Source organism: Eubalaena glacialis, chromosome 3 (genome assembly GCF_028564815.1).
Source record: "Eubalaena glacialis isolate mEubGla1 chromosome 3, mEubGla1.1.hap2.+ XY, whole genome shotgun sequence".
NCBI classification, from domain to species: domain Eukaryota; kingdom Metazoa; phylum Chordata; class Mammalia; order Artiodactyla; family Balaenidae; genus Eubalaena; species Eubalaena glacialis.
In genome coordinates, this window is record NC_083718.1 from 139,950,337 (window position 1) to 139,975,342 (window position 25,006).

The window sequence follows — 25,006 nt, forward strand, 5'->3', positions numbered from 1 at the left end:
GATAAAGCAGCAAAGAGTCTGGCACTTGTCCCCGCACTCCCAGGGTTCGCTCTGAGGCAGGTGTCTGAGGTTATGGGTCACCTTCCCGCACCTAGTTAACTGACATAAGTTACTTGCTTTCTCGACCGAGCCTCAGAACGCTCTGTGCTCCCAAGATAAGTGGCTCTAAGTTGGACATATAACGGTGACTTTTTTTCTCCTCTGACTCTTCTGAAGGAGGACTTCAGAAGGAAGACTTGAGCACTTTCTCGACTGCGGTGTGCCACTGCCGGGCCGGCCCACAGCCCATCTGAAGGCAAACTTGGATGAGCTACTGGGACCACCCGTGTTGCTTGTGCGTGAAGTGGGCGTGAGAAGCGTAAGCGTAGGGCGGTCGTAGCCGGTTGTTGTCTCCGCTTCACAGGTGTAACTAACTGGGTGCCGGCTCGGCCGGAGGATGCCAATCGGTTGCCAAGCAACTGGACCGAGGGGGACTAGAGTGAAGGAGGTGGGAGCTTCGCCGCTCCTCATCCAATCAGCGACGTGGGGCGGCCTCTGGAAACCTCCGCAGCCAATCGTCCAACCGGTTCAGTTTGAAAGGCCAATGAGAGCCGTTGTTGAGGCCCCCCCCCCTCTACCCCCGCGCCCCGTGCGCCAGCGAGGTCCACCAACTTTGGACTCTACCCAGCTGGGGTGGGGGGGAGGAGGAGTGAAGTCAGAGGATCTAGCATTAAGTCCGTAAGTCAGAGAAGCCTTCACTCGAAGTCCTTCTCCGAAATAATCTTTTCTTTTTCTTTGAATATCAGAAACCATCAGGTAATAAGTGACCAGTAGTACAGGTCTGCGCTTATTTATAATAACTTATATGGCACGTTAGCGTTCACGATATGTTCGCATACCTTATTATGTCATCGAATCCTACAGTTACTCTGGGAGAATGCTCCACAACAGGGAACTACTTAACATTTCTCAGATTCCCATCTCTTGCCGGAGAGTTTTGCACCTGCTGTCCCTTCTGTCTAGACATTTACCACGTTCCTTCCATCCTTCCTCCCCACATTTTTCCTTCACTCATCGTTCAGATTTACCTTTGCCTATGATTCCTTATGGAATCCCCTAAGACAAGATTAGGCTCCTTTCTTGTGATCCTAGAGGACCCTGTTAGTATTTATCAGGCTGTATCACAATTGCCCATTGCATTCTCCAGCCCACTGTGAGCTACTTAAAGGCTTTAATCTGACGATGTCAACTACAGAAACTGGCATCCTTGCTCAGAGTGCTTTTTTTTCCTTACTATTTATTTACTAATTTTATGGAAACAGGACATCAGTTCAATTAGTTCATTCATTCCACAAATATTTATTTAGCACTTCTCATGTGCTATGGAACGATAAAGATGAAGTGACTGCCCTTTTGGCTCCAGTATTCAGTAAGTAAATATACAAAACCAAAACAAGTGTACAAAACAAAAATCATAATTTCAGATCACAAGTGTATATAGACAATAAAACAGTAATGTGATAGAGAGTAGGTAGTTAAGGGTTAGAAATGGTGGTCAGGGAAGGCCTTGGTCAGGAGTGGACTTTGAGGTGATACATAAAAGATAAGATGAGAAGGAGCCAGCTATAAGAAATGCTGAGGGCAAAGAGTTCCGGGAAGAGGAAAACACAATAGTTCTCAGTCAGGAAAAAGCTAGGCTTCAAAAGGGAACCAGGGAGGGCCTGAGAGAACATGGCGGAGATGTGATTAGGATGGAGCCCTACACGGTGCGAAGTTTGGGTTTTATTTGAATAGAAATGGGAATCATTGAATGGCTTTAAGCATGAGAGTGTCATGCTCTGCTTTACATTTACAAAGTTACTCTGGCTGCCTTGTGGAGAATGGATTGTGCAGGAGACCATTTAGAAGGCTCCCATGGTCAATTTCATGTCCAGGTAGGGTAGCTTAGAAATTCCCAACAGCATCTTAACTTTACTAACATTTGGCACAATAAAATGATTTGATTCTGTGTTTCATAGAACTGAATACAAAGGATTTTTTTCTAGTTGATATTAAAATGTCAACTAGGACCTGAGATTGAATTTTGGGGGGCTCTCCTTCAGATGCCATCAGATTTTCACTTGGATTTATGTAGGACTGGCAATGTATGGTGAAAGAGAAGAAAGGGCTGCTTCTGTGAGAAAGTAATGGACCCAATTTGGGGATATTAGCTAGGTTTCTTGATGATACTGTGGTGGCCCTGTGGTCCTTCCTTCTACTCTGATAGGGGAACACTGTGATAATAAATGCAGACTCCTTTGTTTTTTGTGTAAAATTTTACTCTAGGAGAAATTATGTTAAAGTAAGAGAGAAAGATAAAATTAAAGCATTCTTTGTTCTGAAGTTTTAGAAATTGGTATATATATGGTACTTTAGTGCAGTGAAAATCAAGCTGGTATATTCTCCTACGACCCCTCAAATCTATTGCTAGCCTTGCCCTCTCCTTGGGACTTCAGACTAGTCTACCCAGCTGCCTGGTTCTCACCAGGCTGTCTCAAGGACATTTCAAACTCAAAATATGCAAAAATAAACTCATTACCTTCCATCCTCTCAAGCAGCCTTCTATCCTGTTTGTTTTACCCAGTTTCTCAAGCTGGAAACTTGAAGTTTGCTCTGACTCCTCTTCCTCATGACTTACATTTAATCACTTACGAAGACCTGCTGCTTTTCTAGCTTCTTCTCACACCTTACCACCAGTGCCCAAGAGCACAGCCTTGCGATCTCTTGCTAGAACACAGAACACCTTTATACTATATTCCCTGTCTCCACACTTGCCTGTCATAAAACTTGACAGTAATTATTTAAACTAAACATGTGATCATGTAATTCTCTGCTTAAAATACTTCAAGGAATCCCCTTCATCTCTCCAGCTTATTCTGCCTCCATCTACGGAGTTTTAAATGTGGATTGACTTCTCAGGGTGTGGGTAGGGTGGCTGAAATTGTGGACAACTTTGTATGTGTCTGTATATCTGTGTGTATGTGTGTGCACATAGACTTTTTTTTTGGGTAGAACAGGGGCCATGGAATTCATTAATTTTAATAATAGCCTGTGATGTAAAAAGCTTAAGAAACTATGCACTACAGTACAAAGAATTGAAAAGAGAAATGTTGCATTATATTTCTATGGTAGGCAGAATTCTAAGATGACCTCCAAGAGCTCCACCCCCTGCATAATCCTCAGGACTGTGAATATGATAGATTTTTCTCCTGTGATTAAGTTGACTTACGTGGCATAGTTGACTTTAAGAAAGGGAGATTATCCTGGGTGAGCCTGACCTAATCTGGTGAGCCCTTCAATGGGACTGGGCTCTTCCTAAGGCGAGTAATTGAAAGCATGAGAGGGATTCCACGTGAGGGAGATCCTCTGTTGACACTTTTGAAAATGGAAGGGGCCAGGAGGCAAGGAGTTTGGGCAGCCTCTAGGAGCTGAGAGTGGCTGCTTGCTGACAGCCAGCAAGAGAATCAGGGCCCCAGTCCTACAACCATAGCAACTGAATTGTGGGATAAACGCATGAGCTTGGAAGAGGACCTGAACTTCAAATTAGAACATAACCTGGCCAATACTTGTGAGACCCTGAGCAGACAATTCAGTCGTGCCATACTGAGATCTGACCGAGAGAGTTGTGGGCTAATAAATGGTATTGTTTTAAGATATTAAGTCTGTGGTATTTTGATATGCAGCAATAGCTAACTTATACTACTTCTTACTCAGAGTGCACAGCTACTGACCAAGACAAGCTTTGTGGCACAAGGTCAGTCACTTACTGAGCTGGATTTACCTGATTTAGTGTGGAAAGAACTTGGGACCAGTTGATGGACATTAACATATGGCTTTAGACAGGGTTAGGGGATAACATGGGTATGGCATCCTGAAAAATGAAGTGAACCAAGGCTCATGCACAAGTTTTCATCACCCTCGGTGAGCAAGGCACCTGACAGTCTATTTTATTAAACATTTGCAAAGTTACTGAGGCCATCTCCAGCTTTAACAACCAAGAATCCCCTCCCCCTCTTTTTAAAAACAATTCTTTCCCTCAGGAGTGGAACAGATGTTTTCGTTTTACTTAAACTAAAAGACTGTTTTTCTCATCCACCAGGAATATGTACCAGTACAAAGTGTTAACCTCATTTGGATTTGAACCCCCATCCTCAAGAGCAAAAGGAGGCTGAGGATCGCCAAATGTCAGCTCAGCTGTGAGAAGCGTTTTAAATCATATTTTGACGTATGTTACACTGTTAACTAGAAAATGAAGTGCAGCACACATGCTTCTAGTAACTCTGGTTTCAAATCATATGATCCCTTCTTTGTCTTGAAGACCTTTTGATGTGTGTTCCCAATATTGAGTTTCTCTGCTTTTAATAATCTTATATTCCTTCCTCAATATAAATGTCATGAAAAATACTGAATGCTAATCTTCAAAGATCAAACAGGAAGAAAGAGGTAGGCAGCATAGTTCAGTGACTTGAATTCCTGAAATTTCTCATTTAAAAATTTTATTTTAGCTTATAAAAGTCTAGGCTCAAAGAAACGCTTGGTTCCCCTTTGTAAAGTTGAAGTTGCAGGCTCCCCCAGATTTCAGAATTGTGTTAGCTGTAACATAATTTGGTCTCTCCCTGTCAGGCACCTGAGATGCAGGGGCCCCTTGATCACTATTTATATCTATATTTGTGTCTACCTAACAGAGGGGGACTCAAAATCAATACATGCTGGTTTTTATTTCACCTTCTTTGCTTTAGCTAGGGCGACCCAGAGTCCAGGTTTGCCTGGGACTGGGGGAATTCATAGGAAAAAGGACTTTCAGGGCTAAAACTGGCATAATCCCTGGTAAACTGGCACCACTGGCTACCCTAGCTTGGGCTTCAAGAACCTTTTCAGGGTGGGAGTTGTATAGACAACTTGGTAACAGCTGTTTGTTTTTGGAGTTGGTGTTTAAAGGTTTGTGTCTGTTTGTTTTTCATGGCAGGCTGGTGCCCAGACCTCGTAATCATAGTTCTGAAACATCATGCCCAGAATTACATCAGGAGAGGATTTTAGCGATGCCTGTGATGAAGGAATGCAGTGCCTGCTTGGGTACTTTACTTGCGCTGAAGCGTTTTAGGAGAATCATGTCTCCTTTCACTTTGTTCCCAACATGGGAACACCAATCACTGAGAGATACTGCATTTCATAACATCTAAGTACAACTGTGACTGTTAAGTGTGTGTGTGTGTGTGTGTGTTGGGGGCAGGGGGACTGGTTAAAGGATATAATTATTCTAGGCTTCTTTCACATATATCTCTACAAAGGCGGACCAAGCTTTTAATATACCTTTGCATAGTGCTCTCAGTTGCCCCCCGGGGAGTTCCAGAATTTCAACATGGGAGAAGCTTTGAGGTGGCAATCAGCTTGGAGGGGGTGTAAGGGATGACATATGGTTTAGGGATAGCTTAGCGATGTGTCTTGAAGCTGTTTTTACTTAGTGTGTGTTTATTAGGGGTGATTTGAAGGGAGATGATGAAACATTCATGGGTTAAGCCCACTCCCACTTCACTGGCACCAGTATGGAGTGTTCTACGTTATGGCATGTGCATGAATAATTAAGTAGGATATTTGTGCTCTCAATATTTTACCACATTAGAAAATAATGTATCGCTTTATAAAAATTGTTTAAAACACATTGAATAATGATAGCAACATTGTCACTTTTTGAGTACCTCCTATGTGCCAGATACTTCTCATATATTTGTATATGTTCTCATTAAATGCTTATATCAACTCTGAAAGACAGGTATTAGAGAAAACTGATAAAATTGTATATACTATGTTTTTGAGAACTTTTGTGTCAGGCGCTCTTCTCTGCAACTCATTTACGTTATGTAGCTTCAGTTCTATGAAGTGGATACATTTTCAGATGAAGAAACAGCAGTTCAGTAACGTGTAAATTCACATGGTTACCAAAAGGTGAAGGGGAGATTTAAACCCAGGCAGTCTGACATTAGAACCTTTACTCTCAACCTCTATGCTACATTTATACCATTTTACAGATAAGGAAGTAGAGACTGCTTTACTTACTCAAGGTCATCCGGATCATGTGCAGGAGCCGTTGAAAAGTACATGTGCCTGCGCCATTCTCCTCATCCAGGGTCCATGAAGGGGGGGCGGGCGGCGGACACATAGTGTCGGATGCTATGTCTGAGGAATTTATAGATTTTTATGGTCACTTTTATGGCACATTCTGGGGTGGTCTTGAGAACTTAGAATTTTTAAAATCTCCCCAGACAATTGTGATAATGACCGGGTTTGGCAACTATTGCCCTATTGTAGGGCTGGCTAATAGGTTTCATTCCTGGTGCTATTCTTGACTGATCAGTAGGTTATCTAGAGCAGTATGTTGAAACTGTTAAGGCTAAATCTGAGCTCAGCTGGGAAGAACACCAGTTAGTGATTAGCCACAAACACAAGAGAGAAGGGCGCTGGTGCCCTGGGTTTGCTATACTGACTCTATGTACTCAGGGCTTCAGCTGGGCTGGGGATTGTGTTATTGTTCCCAACTGTTCACCTCCTTCCCTGGAAGAAGGTTCTACCTCCTTGCCCCTGACTGTGACGGTGTGGCTTGCAGTGTCTCTCAGTAGGTCAAGATTCATCCATGTCCTATGGTTAGCTTTGGCCTCAGAATTTGTGTTGACCAAGAGAACGTGAGAGGTGGACGTGATATACAGCATGTCTGAGCGCAAGTTTTATGAGTGACTGTTTCAGTTCTGCCTCTTGCTCTTTTCCCTGTGCCATGAGAACAGTGTGTCCTGCAGGGACCTGGGAGCAGCTACAGCAGCTGACCCACCTCTGCTGACTGACATGCGTGAGAAGTGAACATTGGCTCCTGCAAGGCAAGCTGCTGAGATTTTGCAGTTATTACTGCAGCCAGGCTGACCAATACAACTAATACACTCCATTTCCAGAGTGAACTCTGGAAGTACAATTCAGTCCTAAACTGTCATTTTGCCTTAACATTAGTTTTAGTCTTATCAGGTTGACTCTTAGTAAACTACCTAGATCATGCCATTGGGGAGTTTCAGCTCCTTTCAAGTGATTCTAAGGGGCAGAGACTCAAAAGAAACCTTTCAGGGAACTGTGTTAGGATGGACCCCAATGATAACTGGAGTTACATTCCTAATGCCCAAGGGCTGCAATGGCTGAGGAGCACCTGTCATAGAATGGAGCCTGATCTCCACCTATTTCTGATGCAAATTACATGTGCCTCTACGGCCATGGAGAGCTTGAGCATTAATCTATGTCTTTGTGCAGCCAGTTCTGTAGTTTCGTGTGTGTCTTTGAATTTACATTCAAGAACATAGGTCCATGAAGATTGACCTTTAGAACCACTTTCCTGCAAATTGAATATCCCCTTAACTTTATTTCAGCATGTTGACCTCTTGAGATGTTGACCTTTTAACAAGTGTAAGTACATGTAAGTACAGTAATGCCCTATCTGATCTTAGGAGTCGTTCTCCTAATTTAACCATTTTTGGATAAGAATAGCTACTAACCTGGTCACTTGGGTAAGGATCAGTGTCATGTCGGGCCTGGTCAGCAAATGTCATAGTCCTCGTGTGAATAAGCAATTCATAGGTGCCTAGGATTCAAGTGGTCATAAATATGTCAGCAGACCTTCTCCCTGTATATCTCTATGTTTTGAAGCCTTGCCAGCCTAATTTCCCAGAGGATTACGCTGACCCTGGGTGCTTTGATGGTTTGTAAGGCTCTCCTTCCTCTGAGTTACCAGCTTCCTAATACTCCTGGCATTTATGGTAACAAACGTCAGGCGCAGTCATCTTGTAGCTGCAAAACTTCTCCTCTTATGTGTGTGCTCCCTCTCTCCTTTTGCTCCTCTAATATAGCATTTCCTCCTTAGCGTTTGAACTCTTGGTTGAAAAAAATGCTCTATAAATTAAGAGTCTGAGCTTCACCTCTCGTACCTCCCCCAGAGTTTTCCGCCCTCCAGAGGCAGTGGGGAGCACAGTGGAGCAGAGGAGCACTCAAGGCCAGCCAGTGGGGACTGACAGACTGCAGCTGGCAAAGGAACACAGTGGGACCAGCCACAGGTGACTGCATGCAGCCAACCGGGTCAGGTTGTCACAGGAAGCTCAGGAGAGGTGGGCAGCCTCTGCAGCTGCTTTGCTTGATGCTTACTGGGAGCTGGGCCTTCCCCCCTCCCAAGAAAGACTAGCCTATCCTTGACCTCAAGTTGCAAAGCAGAGGAGAGTTCCTTTAGTTGTGTTAATCAGCAATGCAAGGAGTCAAGAAAAAAGGTACACGAAGAGACCAACTCTTTTGAGCTTGTCCATATGAAAGAAAAAGCTTTTGGTCACCTTCCAAGAATGTGGTCTTGAGTGAACTAGACAAGGAGCATATTCTTGGCAAATCTAGGTACTGTTACTTTTCTAACCAAGTGAACAACTACAGAATATATAACCAATTGCCAAATGGTTAATGCAAAAGTTTTTAGTGTTGAATTTTTGATGAAGTAAAACTTGACTACCTTTAAGGGGACTCAAGTGGCTGAAATGTTCTTAAATGTTTATATACACATTGCTGAGGATGTAGATGACCATCCTCCCACCTTCCACCCCCAGGCCTTTAGGCTGGCCTGTAATTCTCACTTTGCTGGATCCCACCCCAGAATTTCTGATTCAGTACTTGAAGTGAGGCCTGAGAATCTGCATGTCTAACAAGTTCCAAATCTGCTGGTCTGAGGACCACACTTTGAGAACCCCTGAGATAGGTAACCATCTTTGAAGGTGTGTAGATAATAGAGCCCGTCTTTAATCAGTACTGAGTGGTTTGTAGGAGGTATTATCCGAGGTGGTGCTGTGAGCCTGCAGATGTTGGTGATTAAGGAATTAAGGGTAAGGCCCCAATCACAGAGTTGAAGGAATTGGGGATGGTGGGAGGGGAAGAGCCTGGAGACATAAGAAGGAAATGGGAGTGAAGGGCAGATTGAGGAATTCAAGTGAGAGGGAGAAACCCAGCCTGACACCGATCTCACTGCCATGTGAAGTGATTGCTTTATTGAGTTTGATCGCTGAGGCGGTGACAAGAGCTGTACCTAAAACAGATGGATAAGGCCCTGAAGGTTTTATTGTATCCCCTTCTGTATTAAATAGCAGAAATGGACAAGTTCTTTGAACTTTCATAATGATACTCATTTTCCTTGACAGTGTGTATTAATCGCCAGATGGGGAGCTCTTTTTTTTGGGCAAATAAGGTCATAAAGATAAGCTGTGACAATTAAATGGCCACATTTCTTTTATTTTATCAATATGGTTGGAGTCTAAGTTGAACATAAGATGTACACAGCTTTTTCTTCTTCAGAATTCTAAGATGATTTTTGATGTCTAAGTTCACATGGAAACATCAAGGCAGAAAAAGATGCAACTTTAAAAACCAATTTTCACATTACATTTGATTGTCAAGTAATTATTCAATATATTATTTTGATTTTAAAAATTAGAATCTTGCCATATATAGGTGGGTGATATATGGTCATAAAGTCATTGGGATTCTGCCTTCCACCTATGGTCACTAGCAAAAGAATGTCCAAGTCTATTTTAAAAGCTTACTTAAAAATAATCATTTCAATGAAATAGCAGTAAATAGGAATTATGATTCCTCTTTCTATGAAATGTCAAACATTAGGAGAGATAATATTAAAGTTCCCAAATACCTCCATGATAGCAATATTCAGGAAATAATATTTTATGGTAAACATTTTTAATAAACAGCAGCATAAAATAATCAGTGTTTAATATCATCTCTGGTGTGTGAAATACAAATGCATATATCCTCAATATAAAATAAGCTTCTTGTCATTACAATTCCATGCTTGTCTATTTGAAATGCCCATAATAACAAATCAAACATTAAGTAATACAGTGATTAAATGCATGCAGTGAAAATAAGGAAAGATATGATAGGGCGAGATATCTGAATACTGCCATTATATATTTGAAGAAAATCTATATCGAGTTAAAAACAAACAAAGGAAACACGGAAATAGACCAGATATAAAAATGCAGAGATATATTTCACTTCTGTGATACAAACCATAAACATAGTTTTGTGCAAAAAAGAGAAAAGATCTGAAAATAAAGTCATCTTACAAAACATTGTCCACAAAGCAAAAGATATTTTTCAGTCTGTGAAAAAAATACTATTTTAATACAAAAGGGACTGTGTTATGTAGTATCACAGTGCTATTATAAAATACATTATTACAAGTGGTTTTGAAATTTAGTTTGCTCACCTTAATGACTTCAGTAATTATAAAATGTTTAAAATAAATGTTATAGTTCTTTATAAAAAACTAATTTGAATTTATTTTTTACCCATAGTAATGTTTTTCCAGAGTAGATATCTTACTGGCTCATGGAATGCTACTTTCCCTTTAAGGGACTCCTAGAAAAACTCAGGTTCGCTGAAATTGTGTTTACTTAAAATAATAAATATTCTTGGAAAACAATTGATTGTCGTATGATATACAAAACTGTGGTTTGAATCTTCATCATTAAACAGTTGCATAGCAACAAAAGGATACAAATATTCTCCTCTACCTAAAGTTAAGAAATGTAACTTCTGAATCAGCTTATTTATGCCATAAAAATATGTCTTAATTTATTTCTGAATAAATCTGAATATAGCCAATTCTTTGTGTTCACAGTACCTATAAGTCCACATTTGTTGTCTGAAGATTCAGTGTTTGGGAAAATTGCAACACATTTTGGTAAACATATTTCTTTGATTTCTCATCCTGATTGAATTTTTTGTTTTACAAAATTGAAATGTCAACGTGCTTCTAAGTCTCTTACATTCGCCTCATCAAATATCATTTCCAGGAATTACTTTATATCCTGTAAGTCTCTTTATAAGTCTCTTCAGCTGTAAAATAAAAAAATGAGACTTTGAGACATTGCTCTTAGAATAAATGAGTTATTCTTTTAACAAGAGAAAAATCAATCATAACATTCCTTTCTATATAGAACTTGAAACCCATAAGAATTCTAAACTTGGCAGAAGATGGCTAGCAGGTAAGGCATGAGATGCACATTTGATACCTTCCTTCCTCTCACTAAGGCAAAAATGATCATGTTGCTTCTAGTTACCAGCTTAAAAATTTCAGTTCATGGTAATCTTTGAAGTGAGAACTCAGTACTTGTTTTTTAAAAATACTGTAATATTTTGCAAATAAAATTCATAGTCTTTGGATTCCAACTAACACTATGAATACATTGTCATAACTCTTGGTGCTAGAATAAAATCTGTGAACATTTCCAGATCAGAAAAAAAAAAAAGTGAGAGAAACTTTAAATTAACTAGATATTGGTGTCAGTTTCCTCCTTCCCCAGAGTCCACTGATGATATGCACCCCCATACCTTAGACAGCTCATAAGCAGGAGGATGCAAGCATGGATGGGCTGGTCTGTAGCCACACCTCTATTCTTCAATGTTATTGGTCCAGGGAATCTCCTGTGAGGCTGTCCCCATGGGAACCCTTGTTCCTTTCCCATGGATGCTGATCTAGGCCAAGGGGCCATTTTCCTGACTGTGCTGCCTTTGGTGCCTCATTTCTAATGCCACACAGTGAACTATCAACTAGCGGTCAATTTCAGCATCCACATCTAGCCGTGTTAGGATCTGATGCCCTATGTTATTTCAAGGGCTTGTGTAAACACACTGTGGAAAAAGCCTTCATGATCAACAGAGGAGACTCACAAAGAGGCACACTTTTCACGTTCCCAAAGAAGCACCACTGTGTAGAAGGCTTCAGGGAAACTTACACTTATGGCTCGTTTCCATCTGGGATTTTAAATCTGGCCTAAAGTTTCCTCACTGATTCTGAACATCGCTTCCATACAAACATGCATAGAGTCTAAATTGAATCAACATAATTCCTGAACATCTGTCCTGAAGAAAAGACAGCAGGTAGACAAATGCTATGGTATATACATTTTGGGGAGAGAACAGTCATGGCAGCCAAAGGTGAATACACAAAGCACCGTTTGACTTTCCTTTTTGGTTTGATACTTAAGTCATAAGGTTCATTTCCTCTTCACTGGTTTGCAGTTTTCAGTACTTGAAACCAAATGTACCAATCCCAGTGGCATGGCCTACACCCTGATGGAGTGTTAATCCCACAATGTTTTTTTTCTGGCTGGAGTTTGCCCTGGTTGGTAAGACACAGTTAAACTTCACAGAAGATACTTGTTGCAATGTCTGCTACATGAGAACCTTACTTTAATAAAAACATTTGAATATAAATCTTTTCTACGACTTTCTAGTTTTTCCTGTATACCACATTTACAAAAGTTGTGCATTTTACAGTTCTGCAGAGATCATAGATTCGGTGTGTCCATGAATGTTGGAGTCTCCTAGCAAAGATGGTTGCTTTGAGTCTATTTTGTAGGGTTTTTGAGATTTGTTGCCAAAAACGGTGATACCCATTCCACCGGGATGATTCGGAATCGACATGTGTGGTAGTAAGGGAATATTTGCCTCCTGATTTGATCCTGATGAAGGCAGGCTGGTCACATGACCAGTACTAGTCGACCCACTGGCACTGCTCGGGGACCGACTCTTGGGAGGTGGGCAGTGCTGAATCACTCTGGGAGGACCTGTTGGCTGATAGTGGGCAGCTGGAAACGCTGCATATCCAGGAGGTATTGGGTATCCATTGATGGGGATGAATCGCTGGTTCTGAGGTATTGGTGGGCTGATGAAACCAGCAATCTGGCCCTGTGGTGTAATACCCTGGCTCGGGAACATGTAATTGGGATATCTGGGGTTACTGAGATTACTCACTGGGCTGGCACTAAGGGAGGTTGTCTGCGTGGTGGCATTTCCGCCGGAAGGAGTAGTAGAGCTGGTATGACTTGAGAGTCCCTCCCAGGACCGAAGCCGGACGTGAATGTCTTTAAATCTTGGTCTCCTGGAAGGAATCTCATTCCAACACTCTGTCATGAGGTTGTACATTCTTGGGGGGCAGTCTTCGGAGCATGGTAACAGCTGTCGTTTTCTCACCATTTCGATCACTTCCTGGTTACTAAATCCATAATATGGCTGGAGTCCAAAACTGAAAATCTCCCACAAGACAACCCCAAAAGACCAGATATCTGAATCAGAAGAGAATTTGCCATACATGATGGCTTCAGGGGGCATCCAGCGAATGGGCAGCAAAGACTTACTCTGCACCCTGTAGTAATCAGCGGAGTATATTTCTCTGGAAAGCCCAAGGTCTGAAATCTTTACGTGAAGTTGCTCTCCGATTAAAATATTGCGAGCTGCGAGGTCCTTATGGACAAAGAAGTGACTAGACAGGTATTCCATGCCGGCTGCAATCTGAATTGCAATGTGTAGAAAATCTCCATGATCCAGGCTGGATTTTACAGTCCCATCTTCATCACTGCTACAGCCAACATCTGAATGTGGGGACCGCATGATGAGGAACTCGTGGAGATCCCCCTGATTCATATACTCAAAAAGCATACACACAGGTTGTTCCTGAGTGACAGCCCCTAGAAGGCAGACAATATTGGGGTGGTGTAGTTCGGCCATCAGGGAGGCTTCCTGTTGAAATTCTGTCCATTGCTGGGGGTTGTTATACTCTTTCAAGGTCTTTATAGCAACTAACTGAGCATGGTCCATGCCTGGGAGATAGAGATGGCCCTTATAGATCTTTCCAAAGGCACATTCACCCAATTCTTCCATAAAACGTACAGCAGAAAGAGGCAGCTCTTTAGCCTTGCTCTGTATGAAAGAAAGGAAAAGTGTGGTTTAAAACATTTCCTAAGGCAAGACATCTGGCATCTGAAAGGAGGGGTGAGGCATATTGAGAAAGGTTCTGTACATTAATTACAACATTGCACATCTAGAAATCTTTAGAATTGTTGGCTGCAACTTAGGCATAGGCAGATTTTTGTCCATCACTCCCCTATCCCTCCATCCACACCCCCTGCTCCAACAATGGTTTCGTGCTATTACCTAGAATCTTGCTACTCAAAGAGTGGTCTTGGCAAGAGCCACATCAGCATCACTTGAAGCTCACTACAAATGCAGACTCTTGGACCCACCTCAGACCTACGGAATCGGGATGTGCACTTAACAAGACCCCAGGTGATTTTGGTGAATGTTAGAGTGTGAGAAGCACTGCTGCTGAGGATACAGCATTAATCCTTAGCCTGGCACTTAAGAGTATTTGTGATCTGGTCTTACCCTTGCTACACCTCTACATGATGGCATCACTTTGGTTGAATAGGTCTCCTCGTTGTCCACATGCAAATGTCATGCATGTTCTTGCCTAATACCTTTGTTCTTCCAATGCTCTCCTATTTCTAAGGTAGATATTGAGCTAAAAGCCAGAGAAACCAAAACAAAAGACTGTTCTGAGGTGCTCATAGTTGAGGTGGGGAGTAGAGGTTTGGAATGTGCTTCTCTCTACTTATCGAATCCTTGCTGTGAAACTCTCCCTGACCACTCTGGTCTTTGCCTCCTCTGGAATCCCTCTGGCTTTACCGTCTGAATGCCACTACGTGCAGGATGCAGTGAGGTGACTGGCTACACGCTGACCTCCGCAGCCACAGTTCAGGTTGGAATCCTGCCCTCTCCACTTACCAGCTGTGTGACCCTGGGTACAATATTTAACCACTCTGTGCTTCAATTCCCTCATCTATAAAATGGGATGATAATCGTACTCATCTCCTAGGGTTCTTGTGAACTTTTAGTAAGTTAACGTTTGTCAAGTGTTCAGCATGATGTCTGGCACATGGTAAGTGCTATTTAACTTTTAGCTATTATTACCTTTGCTATTGCTGCTCTTTTTATGAATATATTTTGTCCTCTCAATCAGATTTCAAGTTTTTTGTTTTTTGGCCGCACCGTGTGGCATGCGGTATCTTAGTTCCCTGACCAGGGATTGAACCCATGCCCCCTGCACTGGGAGCGTGAAGTCTTAACCACTGGACCTCCAGGAAGTCCCCCAGATTTCAGTTTTTTGAAGGGAGCTATTGCCTTTCGAACCAACTGATTATCTCTATGGCTTTGCAAGCGGGTTATTTACTGATTGACCTGAAAACAGACAGGAGAAAGCATCTAGCTCACAATGAAAATAAATATTAAATTGTGACATTTGATCTTGGCAGTAAACGTCTATTACGTCATGTGTTTTTACTATTTTTGAAATTCACCTCCGATCTATCCTGACATTTAATGTAATTTGTTAGGGAAAAATCATAAAAGCAATGCATTTGTACCTAAACTGATTTTTAAAATAATCCCTTTAAATGTACTTTAAATCCTTATTTTTTAGAAAAAAGTACTGCTGTGAGTATCTCAATTGAAGCTGATAATTTTGCAAATACATATGGAATTCAGAGCTCTCTGTACACAGTTTAAATCAATAGTTTAGAACATTAACTAAAAGTTTTCTCTAACCCAAACTCTACTAATCTAGAATCCATGATGATTAGCTCTGTTCTAGGCTAATTTTTGCAGGGCAAAATGCCCATTAACCTAATTATAAGTGTAAATAAACTTGCAGCAAAATACCCACTTAAGAGGACAAAATAGAACTGAGAATTTTGAAACATTAATTCCTCCATGCAAATAATATTTCTTATCATCTATAGGTCTCACTAATTTGTTAAAGCAGATTTTATGGGGTTTGTATTTATAAATGTCTTAGAGTAAAGTTACTTCTGCTGAAAGTAATGGCAACTTCTTGCTTTAAACATTTAGGCAATTAAAGCTTATTAATACAGTCCTATTAATTATAGTATTGTTTGTAATAGATTAGAAATAACCTAAATGTCTACTTAGTGGAAACTGATTAAATTAATTGTGGTGGAGCTAGTAAAAAGAATATTATACATTTGTAAGAATATTATACAGTTGTAAGAACAAATGAGGACACTTTCTATGTACTGATATCCAAAATCCTACTACTAAGTTAAAAATAAAAAGCAAAAGAACAGTTAATGCTGTATGCTGCTTTTGTGTGAAAGAGGAGGAGAAAAAGAATAAATATATTCATATTTCTTCCCATAGGCATAAAGAAACTCTGAAAGGATACTCAAGAAACAGCAGTGGTTATTGGGAGGATATGGAGGTGGGAACTAGGAGGAGGGGGGCAGAGGTGGGAGATTTTTCACTTTATGCTTTTTTATACTTTTGAATTTATGAACCAGGTGAATATATTATCAATTCAAAAAAGTGAATAATTTAAAAACATATGACCCATCTTTCTATCTGATTGAATCCAGGAAATTTATTCTGCAATCACAATTCCTTCACTATTTTTCCTTTTGCTTCTAGGGTCAGGATTCTGTGGTTGCTATAGAGTTCCTTTGGGAGAACAGAATGTAGGTGATGGGAAGAGTAACCAAGCCTACTTTTTAACTCTTGCAGCCCTCAGATTGATTGTGCTTTCGTGGCCAGAGTAATCCAAAGTGAATTTTTCCCACATGACATTATGACAGGGATTTCCATCAGAACTTTACCTAATGATGTAAACGAATCCAATTTATGTGAAAGTCCCTTGAATGGCATGATAGGTATTACTTACTTTTTGACCTAAACAGGATCCCCCATGCTTTTGGTGATAGAGAAGGGTAAGGGACTGAGGAATAAACTACTTTTGAGGGAAAGTGGGAATGAGGAACTAAACCCAAGGAATATTAGACTGATCTAATGAGGCGTTAGGACTCTTCCCCCTTCCCCTGCTGAAGCTAACCCATAGGCAGTGTGGGGTAATTCAAACCATGTAACCTTTGGACTCATACAAATCTGAATTTGCATCTTGGACCTGCCGCTTTCTATTATTAATAGTTAATATTTATATAGCACTTACTATGCGCCAGACACTGTTCTGAGCACTTGACAAATATTAACTCATTTACTATAACAACCCTGTGGGATAAGTCCTATATATTAGGTGGCTGACCTTGGTGAGTTTCTTAACTTTTCTGAACCTCTATTTCCATATCTATAAAATAATATAATATCTAGCTTCCATAATTACAGTAGGGATTAAATGCAACAATGTATGAAAGTAATTTCCACCTAATAAGTGCTCTTTAAATCAATTTTATTACTTCTGAGGGAAGTAATCCAGAAAGTGGAGTCAATGCAAATGATTTAGATCCATTTATAGCCTTAAATAGCTCTAGATAGTCATCTATAATTCTATGTTTAAAAAACGAATGTTTAAATTTCTTCTTGTTAATCTTTCTCTGTTCTCCTGTAGTTGCTGGTTTTTAAAAAAATTCTTTAAAAATGACAGAGACTCTGTTTTGGAACCCGAGGGTGGGTAAGAATTTGAGTGGCCTGTGGTCTGCCCCTCTGAGGATTCTGGAAGATGCGGATGGAGGTGGAGGGAGCAAAGACCCACGTGGAAGAGTGGATGGTGGCAGATGGGAAAGGAAGCAAGCAGGCCAAACTGGTGGGGACTGGAAGAGAAGAGGAGGTGGACGGGACCTTGGCGCTGGCCTGACACATGGCCCCTGGGGCTTCACGGCTAAGAAAGCCGGCTGCATTCCCATACACTGAGGTAAGAAAATTAGTTCCCTGGTATTCACCTTTGGAAGAAGAATAATCTTACTCTTGCCATTTTACAGATGGAGAAAGAGGCTTAGAAAAGTATCAAGAATTTTTAGGAGAGCCAAAATTGCTGCCCTTGTGTGTACAAGGCCTTCTGTTTGAAACCAGAGAAGCTGGCTGGCCGGCAACCCCAGTTGGACACAGCATGTCTCTGGAGGCTCAGCCTGGGGCCTGACACCTGGCAGGGCTGTGAGGTCAGCCTTCGGTGTGTGGTCACTCTGTGGAATGATAATTGTTCTTCTTTCTCTCCGTTCAGACACATAAAAAAGTATGTTTTGACCCAAAGTGTGTCCTGTCATAGCTCACCAATACCTGGTGGGCCAGATGGCATAGGGTCCCAAATCTTCTCCAGCTGACAGAAGGAAGGAATAGTTCACCAGAGCTAGTCAGAACCAAATTTGGGGATTTGCTTTGGAAAAAAAGCACGGAAAGTAACCAAAATGACCAATTTCACAAAACCTTTCCTTGGAACACCTGTGCAGCAGCCAGCATAGAAATACCCAGAAAAAAAAGTGCTCAGAGCTTGGTTTCAGGGGAACAATTTACACAGTGATTTGCATTTTTTAAATGCTCAAGTTATTTGGTACAAATGAGTCTTAACTATAGACTCATTTTCAAATTTTACATAAATCCTGACCTAGTTAAAAAATCATAAAAACCCTTAAAGAAGCAGTCAGTAGACTGTACGGTGACGGCAGGAAATTAGCTGTATTGTTGAGGAACAGATGGTTTACATTATACAGACCCTTTAGGCTAAACTTGTTTAGGTCTGGCATATTGTAAATTATATTTTGGTAATGAAAGTGAAATGACCTCTGCTTGACCTCAAGTGGGGTTTGTCTGCTTGAACCAATGTAGTGGAAAACTATGAAAGAAAATGAAGTCATAAAGTTTTGGCAGTTCAATTTTGGCTCATTTCAAGTTAAGGGGTTATAAATCTGTTTAGTTTTTGTTTGACAAGTATTTGTCATACAGGGATGTACAAAATGTAAAGAAGTGTAAAATACACATGAGGCACGATGCCAAAGTAAACCAAGTACAAAGGAAAACTGGAATGAATAGGGTCCTGGGCTCCTATCTCTTTATCACTCCCTCCATTAGTTGAATGACAAGATGGGCTCCGTTTATTATATGCTGTAAGGCAATTAAGTACCTTAAAACTGAAACAGGCTTTCAGTTTAAATGTTAACATTTTTACTTCTCAAAGTAAACACACATCTGCCTCAGTGCGGTTTAAAAAATTATATAATTTTTTTGGGGGGAGAAAAATCAAAGTTGATGTAGAAGTTGATACATTATTCTAAAATCCAATTGTGCTTCTTCCCCTAGAAATTTTTGAAGAACAACTGTGTTCAGGTTTCAATGAGCTCTTCACTGGAGGAAAATGAAGGGAGAACATTTTAGATGTGAGTCCTTAGATGTGAGTCGATGTGAGTATTGCAGTCCTGTCTAAACAGCTGCTAGAGAGGCCAGGCGGATGTTGGTGGCTTCTCTCACCTGAGTGATGAATACTAAGTGGGGACGTGTGCCCCTTTTAGATCCATTAACTTTAGGTATGAAAGCAATGAACCATGGGTAGTTTTTAAAATTTGTAATTATGTAGATGGCAGATGGATAAGGCGGACAGACTCAGTGACTTTATCTCTTTCCACCTTTGGGAAGTTACACCTTAGGTGATAATACACTTGAAATGACTCCTCTGGAGGACACTGCTTGCGACTAAGCTGCCATTTCCTGCTCACTTTTCCTAAGTGATTACCACAGGAAATGAGATGAGTATTCTGTGATGGCCATCAACATTGGCATGCAGCACGGATCCCGCTCTGTGACTTTTCACCTCTAACCTGAACAGGGCATGACTGATGGCTCTACTTTTGAGTCCAATTTGAAGTAGACACACAGATGAAAAGCAGAGCCACATGAGGGTGGAGGGAACCAGAGCTCAGGGCGGTGCTCTGGGACAGGAAGGTGGCTCCAGCAGCAGGGCCTGGAAAAGGACTGAAGTTCATGTTCCTACAATGGACCCAAACCTCCTCCTACAGTCCTTGCAGCCCCTATACTTGTTCCTTTCCCATCCCTCACGTCCCAAGACTGCTGCCCTTTTACAGATCTCTTTTGCTCTACACGTTTGCTGATTCTAGCTGGATACAAGTATCTGCAGGAGAAGAGCGGGTCCCACACAGTGACATTTGTCCTCACCCTGTTAGAGGAATAATGAAGCAGATCCTGGCCCTATTGAAGTTAGGGGGTAATTTGGGGTAATAGGAGGACATGACCAGGTCTGTTTCTCTTTGAAAGCACAGTTTTCTCTGAGAACTGTATTGCTTGTGGACTTACTCTCTGAATCTCAAGTTGATCAGCAGAGTCTACACCAGAGCAGGCACTGGAATCCCCCAGAGGGCCTGTTAAAACACAGATTGCTAGGCCTCACTCCTAGAGTTTCTAATTCTGTAAGTCAGATTCTGCAGTTCTGACAAGTTGCCAGGTGATGAGGATGCTCTGGGACTGGAATAAATGAATATGACTTTCAACAAAAAAGAGAAAAGAGAAAAGAATACAATTTTCTGGATCAGACAGTTACTGAGTGTCTGGTCCCTGCTCCCGGCATGATGAATGACCACAGTGTGCCTGTAGAACCTGATTGAATGATTCTGACTTACACGAGACAGAGACTATAACACCCTGCTTCGGAAGATGCTTTGGAAATGCCAGCTAGAGAAAAATGTAAGAGCCATCGACTGGTATTTCACTGGGTTATATTCTGCATGGCTGCTGTCAGAGAGATTCAAGGTTTTGAAATAGAAATCACGCTACAGCTTGGGCCATGTCATCGGTTTATTATATTTTCATGTGCAGCCAATTGTGTGGGATATATTTTCATAGCTGGTTACTTCAGTCAGTCAATTGATACTATATATACTATGTACCAAAGAGTATACACACAGAATAGTATATGAGAAACCATTTAAGAACCATGAGGAGAGAGGACACAACTCCTATCCTAGATGTTTGTAATCTGAGCTTAGTAATAACTACCATGTATTGAATACTTGCCATGTACCAGACACTGAGGTCATAATAATGGCTACGATTTGGGGAGGGGGGGCTGTTTATGTGTTAGGCTATAAGTGCTTTATACATATTAATTCTTTTCATCCTCACAATAACGCTATGACATTGGTCACTATGACTATTATCCCCATTTTACAGATGGAGAACCTGAGGAACAGTGGTTAAGTGATCCCACAACTAGTAGGTTGTAAATTCAGACTCCAGGGTCTGTCTTCCTCATGACTACGCTACACTCCCTTGTGGGGTCTCTCAGTGTTCAATGCATCAACTCATTTAACCCTCATCACAAATCCGTGAGATTCATACTATGATTTCCCCACTTTATGGATCAAGAAATTAAGGCCTTCAATGGTTAAGTAGCTTGCCTATGGAAGCACAACTATTAGGTAGTGATGTCAAGATTCAGCTCCAGCTGTGTCTGGCTCCAAAGATGAAGCACTTTTCTGGGAAGAAGAGGTAGTTTTCATTTGATCCTCAGAGGGCTCCACAATTTTAAAAGCATGAGGCCCACTGGTATAAAAGTGGAATGTCAAAGTGTAATTACTCTCTGGTCTCTGACGACCTAGACCTTACTCTGGTTGATCCTTTGTTGCTCTCATTAGTTGACAGGGATAAGCTTTACCTGAGTTGGGCACAAGAGCCCTGGAGAGTATGTGAAATTGAGATTTTTTTAGTATCTGGCCTTGGCTGTTGACAGGAATCTGCTTGACTCTAAAGCCTATTTTCCTTTCCTGTGCATTTTACTGGTTCTTAGGTAAACAGTGTTAGTATTGTGAAACAACTGACTCCACTCATAAATGGAAATGATTACATTCTAAAAGCTTAAAGGCCACAACCATTTGATTTTGGGAGATTATGGACATTTTCAAAGACTACAGCTGAACTAAGTGCCTTCTGGTTTATGCAATCAAATTCTAGAGGGAGTTCCAACCAATAGTTTGCCACATTTGTTCAGAGTTCAGCTGCACTTCTCTGGAAGTGATTTAACTTCAGAAACAGTTCTTTTCTCTATAATGTTAACTTTCTGATAGTTAGTTTGGATGTTTGGTGGATTTGGACCAGGATTGATTCTGTGGTGGAGTTGCTTTATAATGTCAACAGGAGATGTTCTATTCTGCCTGGAAACAGGCAGAACAGATGCCAGTAATTTTAATGTCAGCGTGAGCTACCATGTGCTCATAACTTGGGCTTGTGTGTTTCAGTCAGCCTGAAAATTAAGGCAGTAGAGTGAAATAGGGCAGGAGTCCCCAATCACCGGGCTGCGGACGGGTACTGGTCCGTGGCCTGTTAGGAACGGGGCCGCACAGCAGGAGGCGAGCCGTGGGCAAGTGAGTGAAGCTTCATCTGCCGCTCCCCATCGCTCACATTAACGTCTGAACCATCCCCCGCTCCCCGTTCGTGGAAAAATTGTCTTCCACGAAACCAGTCCCTGGCGCCAAGAAGGTTGGGGACCGCTGAAATAGGGAACACTTGGGCTCTGGACCTGGACAGCCCTGGGTTTGAGTTTTGGCTCTGCCACTCACTAACTGTGTGACTTTGGGCAGACTCTTAATCTCAAGCTTCAATTTTCTCACCGCCCAAAATCAGGCTCAAATTAGTACCAACTTCAGAGGGTTACTGTAAAGACTGTATTGAGATAATGCATGTGAAGTACTTCAGCTTATTCATAATATCCATTCATAATACTCATTCTCCCTAGAAGTAAAACTTCTAAAGACATAGTTTTAAGCTGATCTCTGTACTGGACAGTCCCCCCCGTCCTCACTATCAGACCCTCTCTGCCCTGAGGGATTTTATCCAGGGTGTGAACAGGGTGGGGGGCAGAGGATTTATGCTCACTGGATGGGCACAGGAATACCAGAGCTATCTAAAGAGCTACCTCTATAATCTTTGCTCTAATTTCCTTGTCCTCACCCCAGTTAATGCTGTGGGCTGCCGAATCCTGTAGCTTCCTCCCCAGCCCACAGTATCCTGTACACAGCATTTGGTGGTTGATTTAAAAGGTTTGTGATTGTTCATATCATCACTGTAACAAAAATATAATAGTAACTTCTAGCTGTTGAGGACCTGTGACGTGCCAGACACGCTATCTTGAAGTGTCAGAAACAGCTCGTTTAGAATAGATTGGTGGCTGCTAGTGGCGGAGAGTGGGGAGGGAAGGGGTGGGCAAAATAGGTAAAGGAGTCAAAAGGTACGAACTTCCAGTTATGAAATAAGTAAGTTATGGGGATGTACAGCATGGCCAATATAGTTCGTAATACTGATTGTATATTTGAAAGTTGTTAAGAGAATAAATCTTAAACCTTCTCATCACAAGAAAAAAAATTTTGTAACGATGTATGATGGCAGATGTTAGCTAGGCTTATTGTGGTGATCATTTTGCACTATATCAAAATAGTGAATCATTATGTTATACACCTGAAACTAATGTAATGTGTGTGAATTATACTGCAATAAAAATACATTTAAACATCTCTTTTAAGTACTATTTGTATCCTTGTTTTATAAATGAGAAAACAAAGATCTCATGGCCAGTAAACAATGGAGGCGAGATTTGTAATCATATCTCTCTGCCTCTAAATCCTTGATCGTTGAAGTATATTATACTACCTCTTAGAAATAAACTAAGAACAAATATGGCTGGAGAGGTAACTTAGGCCCAGGGACTGTGGACTCCTATGTTCTGGGAGGAAGAATTTTATAACTTGAGGTTTGGTCCTTCTAGATTGGGGAATCATTATGTCAAGTGGGAGCTAAAGCAATGCCAGAGGATGAAATCAGCATGAGAGAGAGAAAGAGGAGAGAGAACTGACAGACATCAGAGAAGTCTCCCATTTGGGGAGTTAAAAAGAAGAAGAACTAGCGAAGAAAAGAGGAGGAGATAGTAGGAGAGCCAAGAGAAGAAGTGTTTCAAGATGGTGGTTAAGAATATCGAGTGCTCCAGAGAAATTAAAGAGGATGAAGGCTTGGGAAAGGACATCGGATTAAATTACATCACTGGTGATTCCCCAGAGGCCATGTGAATAGAATGATGAGCTCAGAAGCCTTGGAGACAATGGCTTTAAGGAGTGAGTGGAAAAGTTATTGAGGACCTTTTAGCACTAAGTGTAGGGACAGTGGATAAGAACAGGGATTTCAAAGGGCTGGCTCGACCACAGCAGGGATTTTTAGATGGAAACATGTTGCTAGCAAAAGGGACAGGCCCAGGGAACATAATTAAGTGTCAGTACATTCAGCAACGGCTGAATACCTTGGCTGGAAAGGAAAAGGAGAGAGGAATAGCCTGGAAGTGGAGAAACAGAGAAGCGGGCAAGAGATGAGGGTTAGTTGAGAAATAAAATACAGCCACCAGTTTCAGAAAGCTACAGGCCAATTTTGCTTTCCCCCCAATCTTCCTTCCATCAGCCAGGAGCTGCAGGAGTTTGACCCGAAGGCTTAGTTAGGCTTCCTGCCCCTCATTCTCAAATTCCTCCACCCTTAACCTCATTGAGGGTCTAAATCCCACATAGGTGGGTCACATAGGGAAGGACAGAACTGGATCACCCTGTGCTTGAGGGAGAGGCTCTGCTCCCCTTCTAAGTCCCCAGGAGGCAAGCTCCACAGCTTCCCTCCCTCAGCGAGACTGCTCAGTGTTTCCGATGTGACAGCTTGGGGCGGGGGCGGGGGGGGGGAGAGGAGGGGGGAGGCAGAGGGAAAGAATCGGAGAGATGGCAAGTTAGAGTTTCCAGGCTTCTTGGAGAAGGTTCATTTTCCACAGTACTTTAAAAAAAAAACCCCTACTCAGATTGTAAAATTTGTAATGCAAGATAGGAAAACCCTACTTAGTTCCTGCATCACCAGAGTACTGTCAGAAGATTTTAAAGATGGAAAAGATAGGAGATTAACTAATCCAACTGAATGGCTTGAACTCTTTTGCTGAGCAAAATAAAAGAAAAATAAACAAACCGTCCTTTGCATGAACACAGTCGACCTCTTTCTCTGAACAGCCAAGAAAACTGAGACACAGAGAGGCTAAGTGGCTACTCAGGGTCACAGGGCAGTTAGAGGTGGAGCCAGGGGAGCATCTCCATTTCCTGACTGTTCAAGGCTCAGACGTAAGATGCCTGTCTGGTCCACTGGCTTCCTTTCCCCACAGCTCAGAAGGAGACTCATGCCTCCTCAAAAGTTTTAACTTCCAACTGTACCGTTCACCTCTCTGGGGACTCAAGCCAGATCCCGTCAGCCAGTCTGTCTGTCTACAGCTGCCTATTGTCACCTCTGAAGGGTATGGATTTCTAATCTCCCAGAGGAG

The 25,006-nt window shown here is 41.7% G+C and overlaps 1 protein-coding gene across 1 annotated transcript in view; it reads right to left on the reverse strand.

Annotated features, from left to right (window-relative positions):
• Positions 1 to 12,000: 12,000 nt before the first annotated feature.
• Positions 12,001 to 25,006, reverse strand: part of ROR1 (receptor tyrosine kinase like orphan receptor 1) — a 392,893-nt gene continuing 379,887 nt past the window's right edge. Inside the window, exon 9 of the mRNA XM_061183952.1 lies at positions 12,001 to 13,797. Coding sequence (XP_061039935.1) covers positions 12,370 to 13,797 — 1,428 coding nt within the window. The 3' untranslated portion in view covers positions 12,001 to 12,369. The remainder of the gene's footprint in view (positions 13,798 to 25,006) is intronic.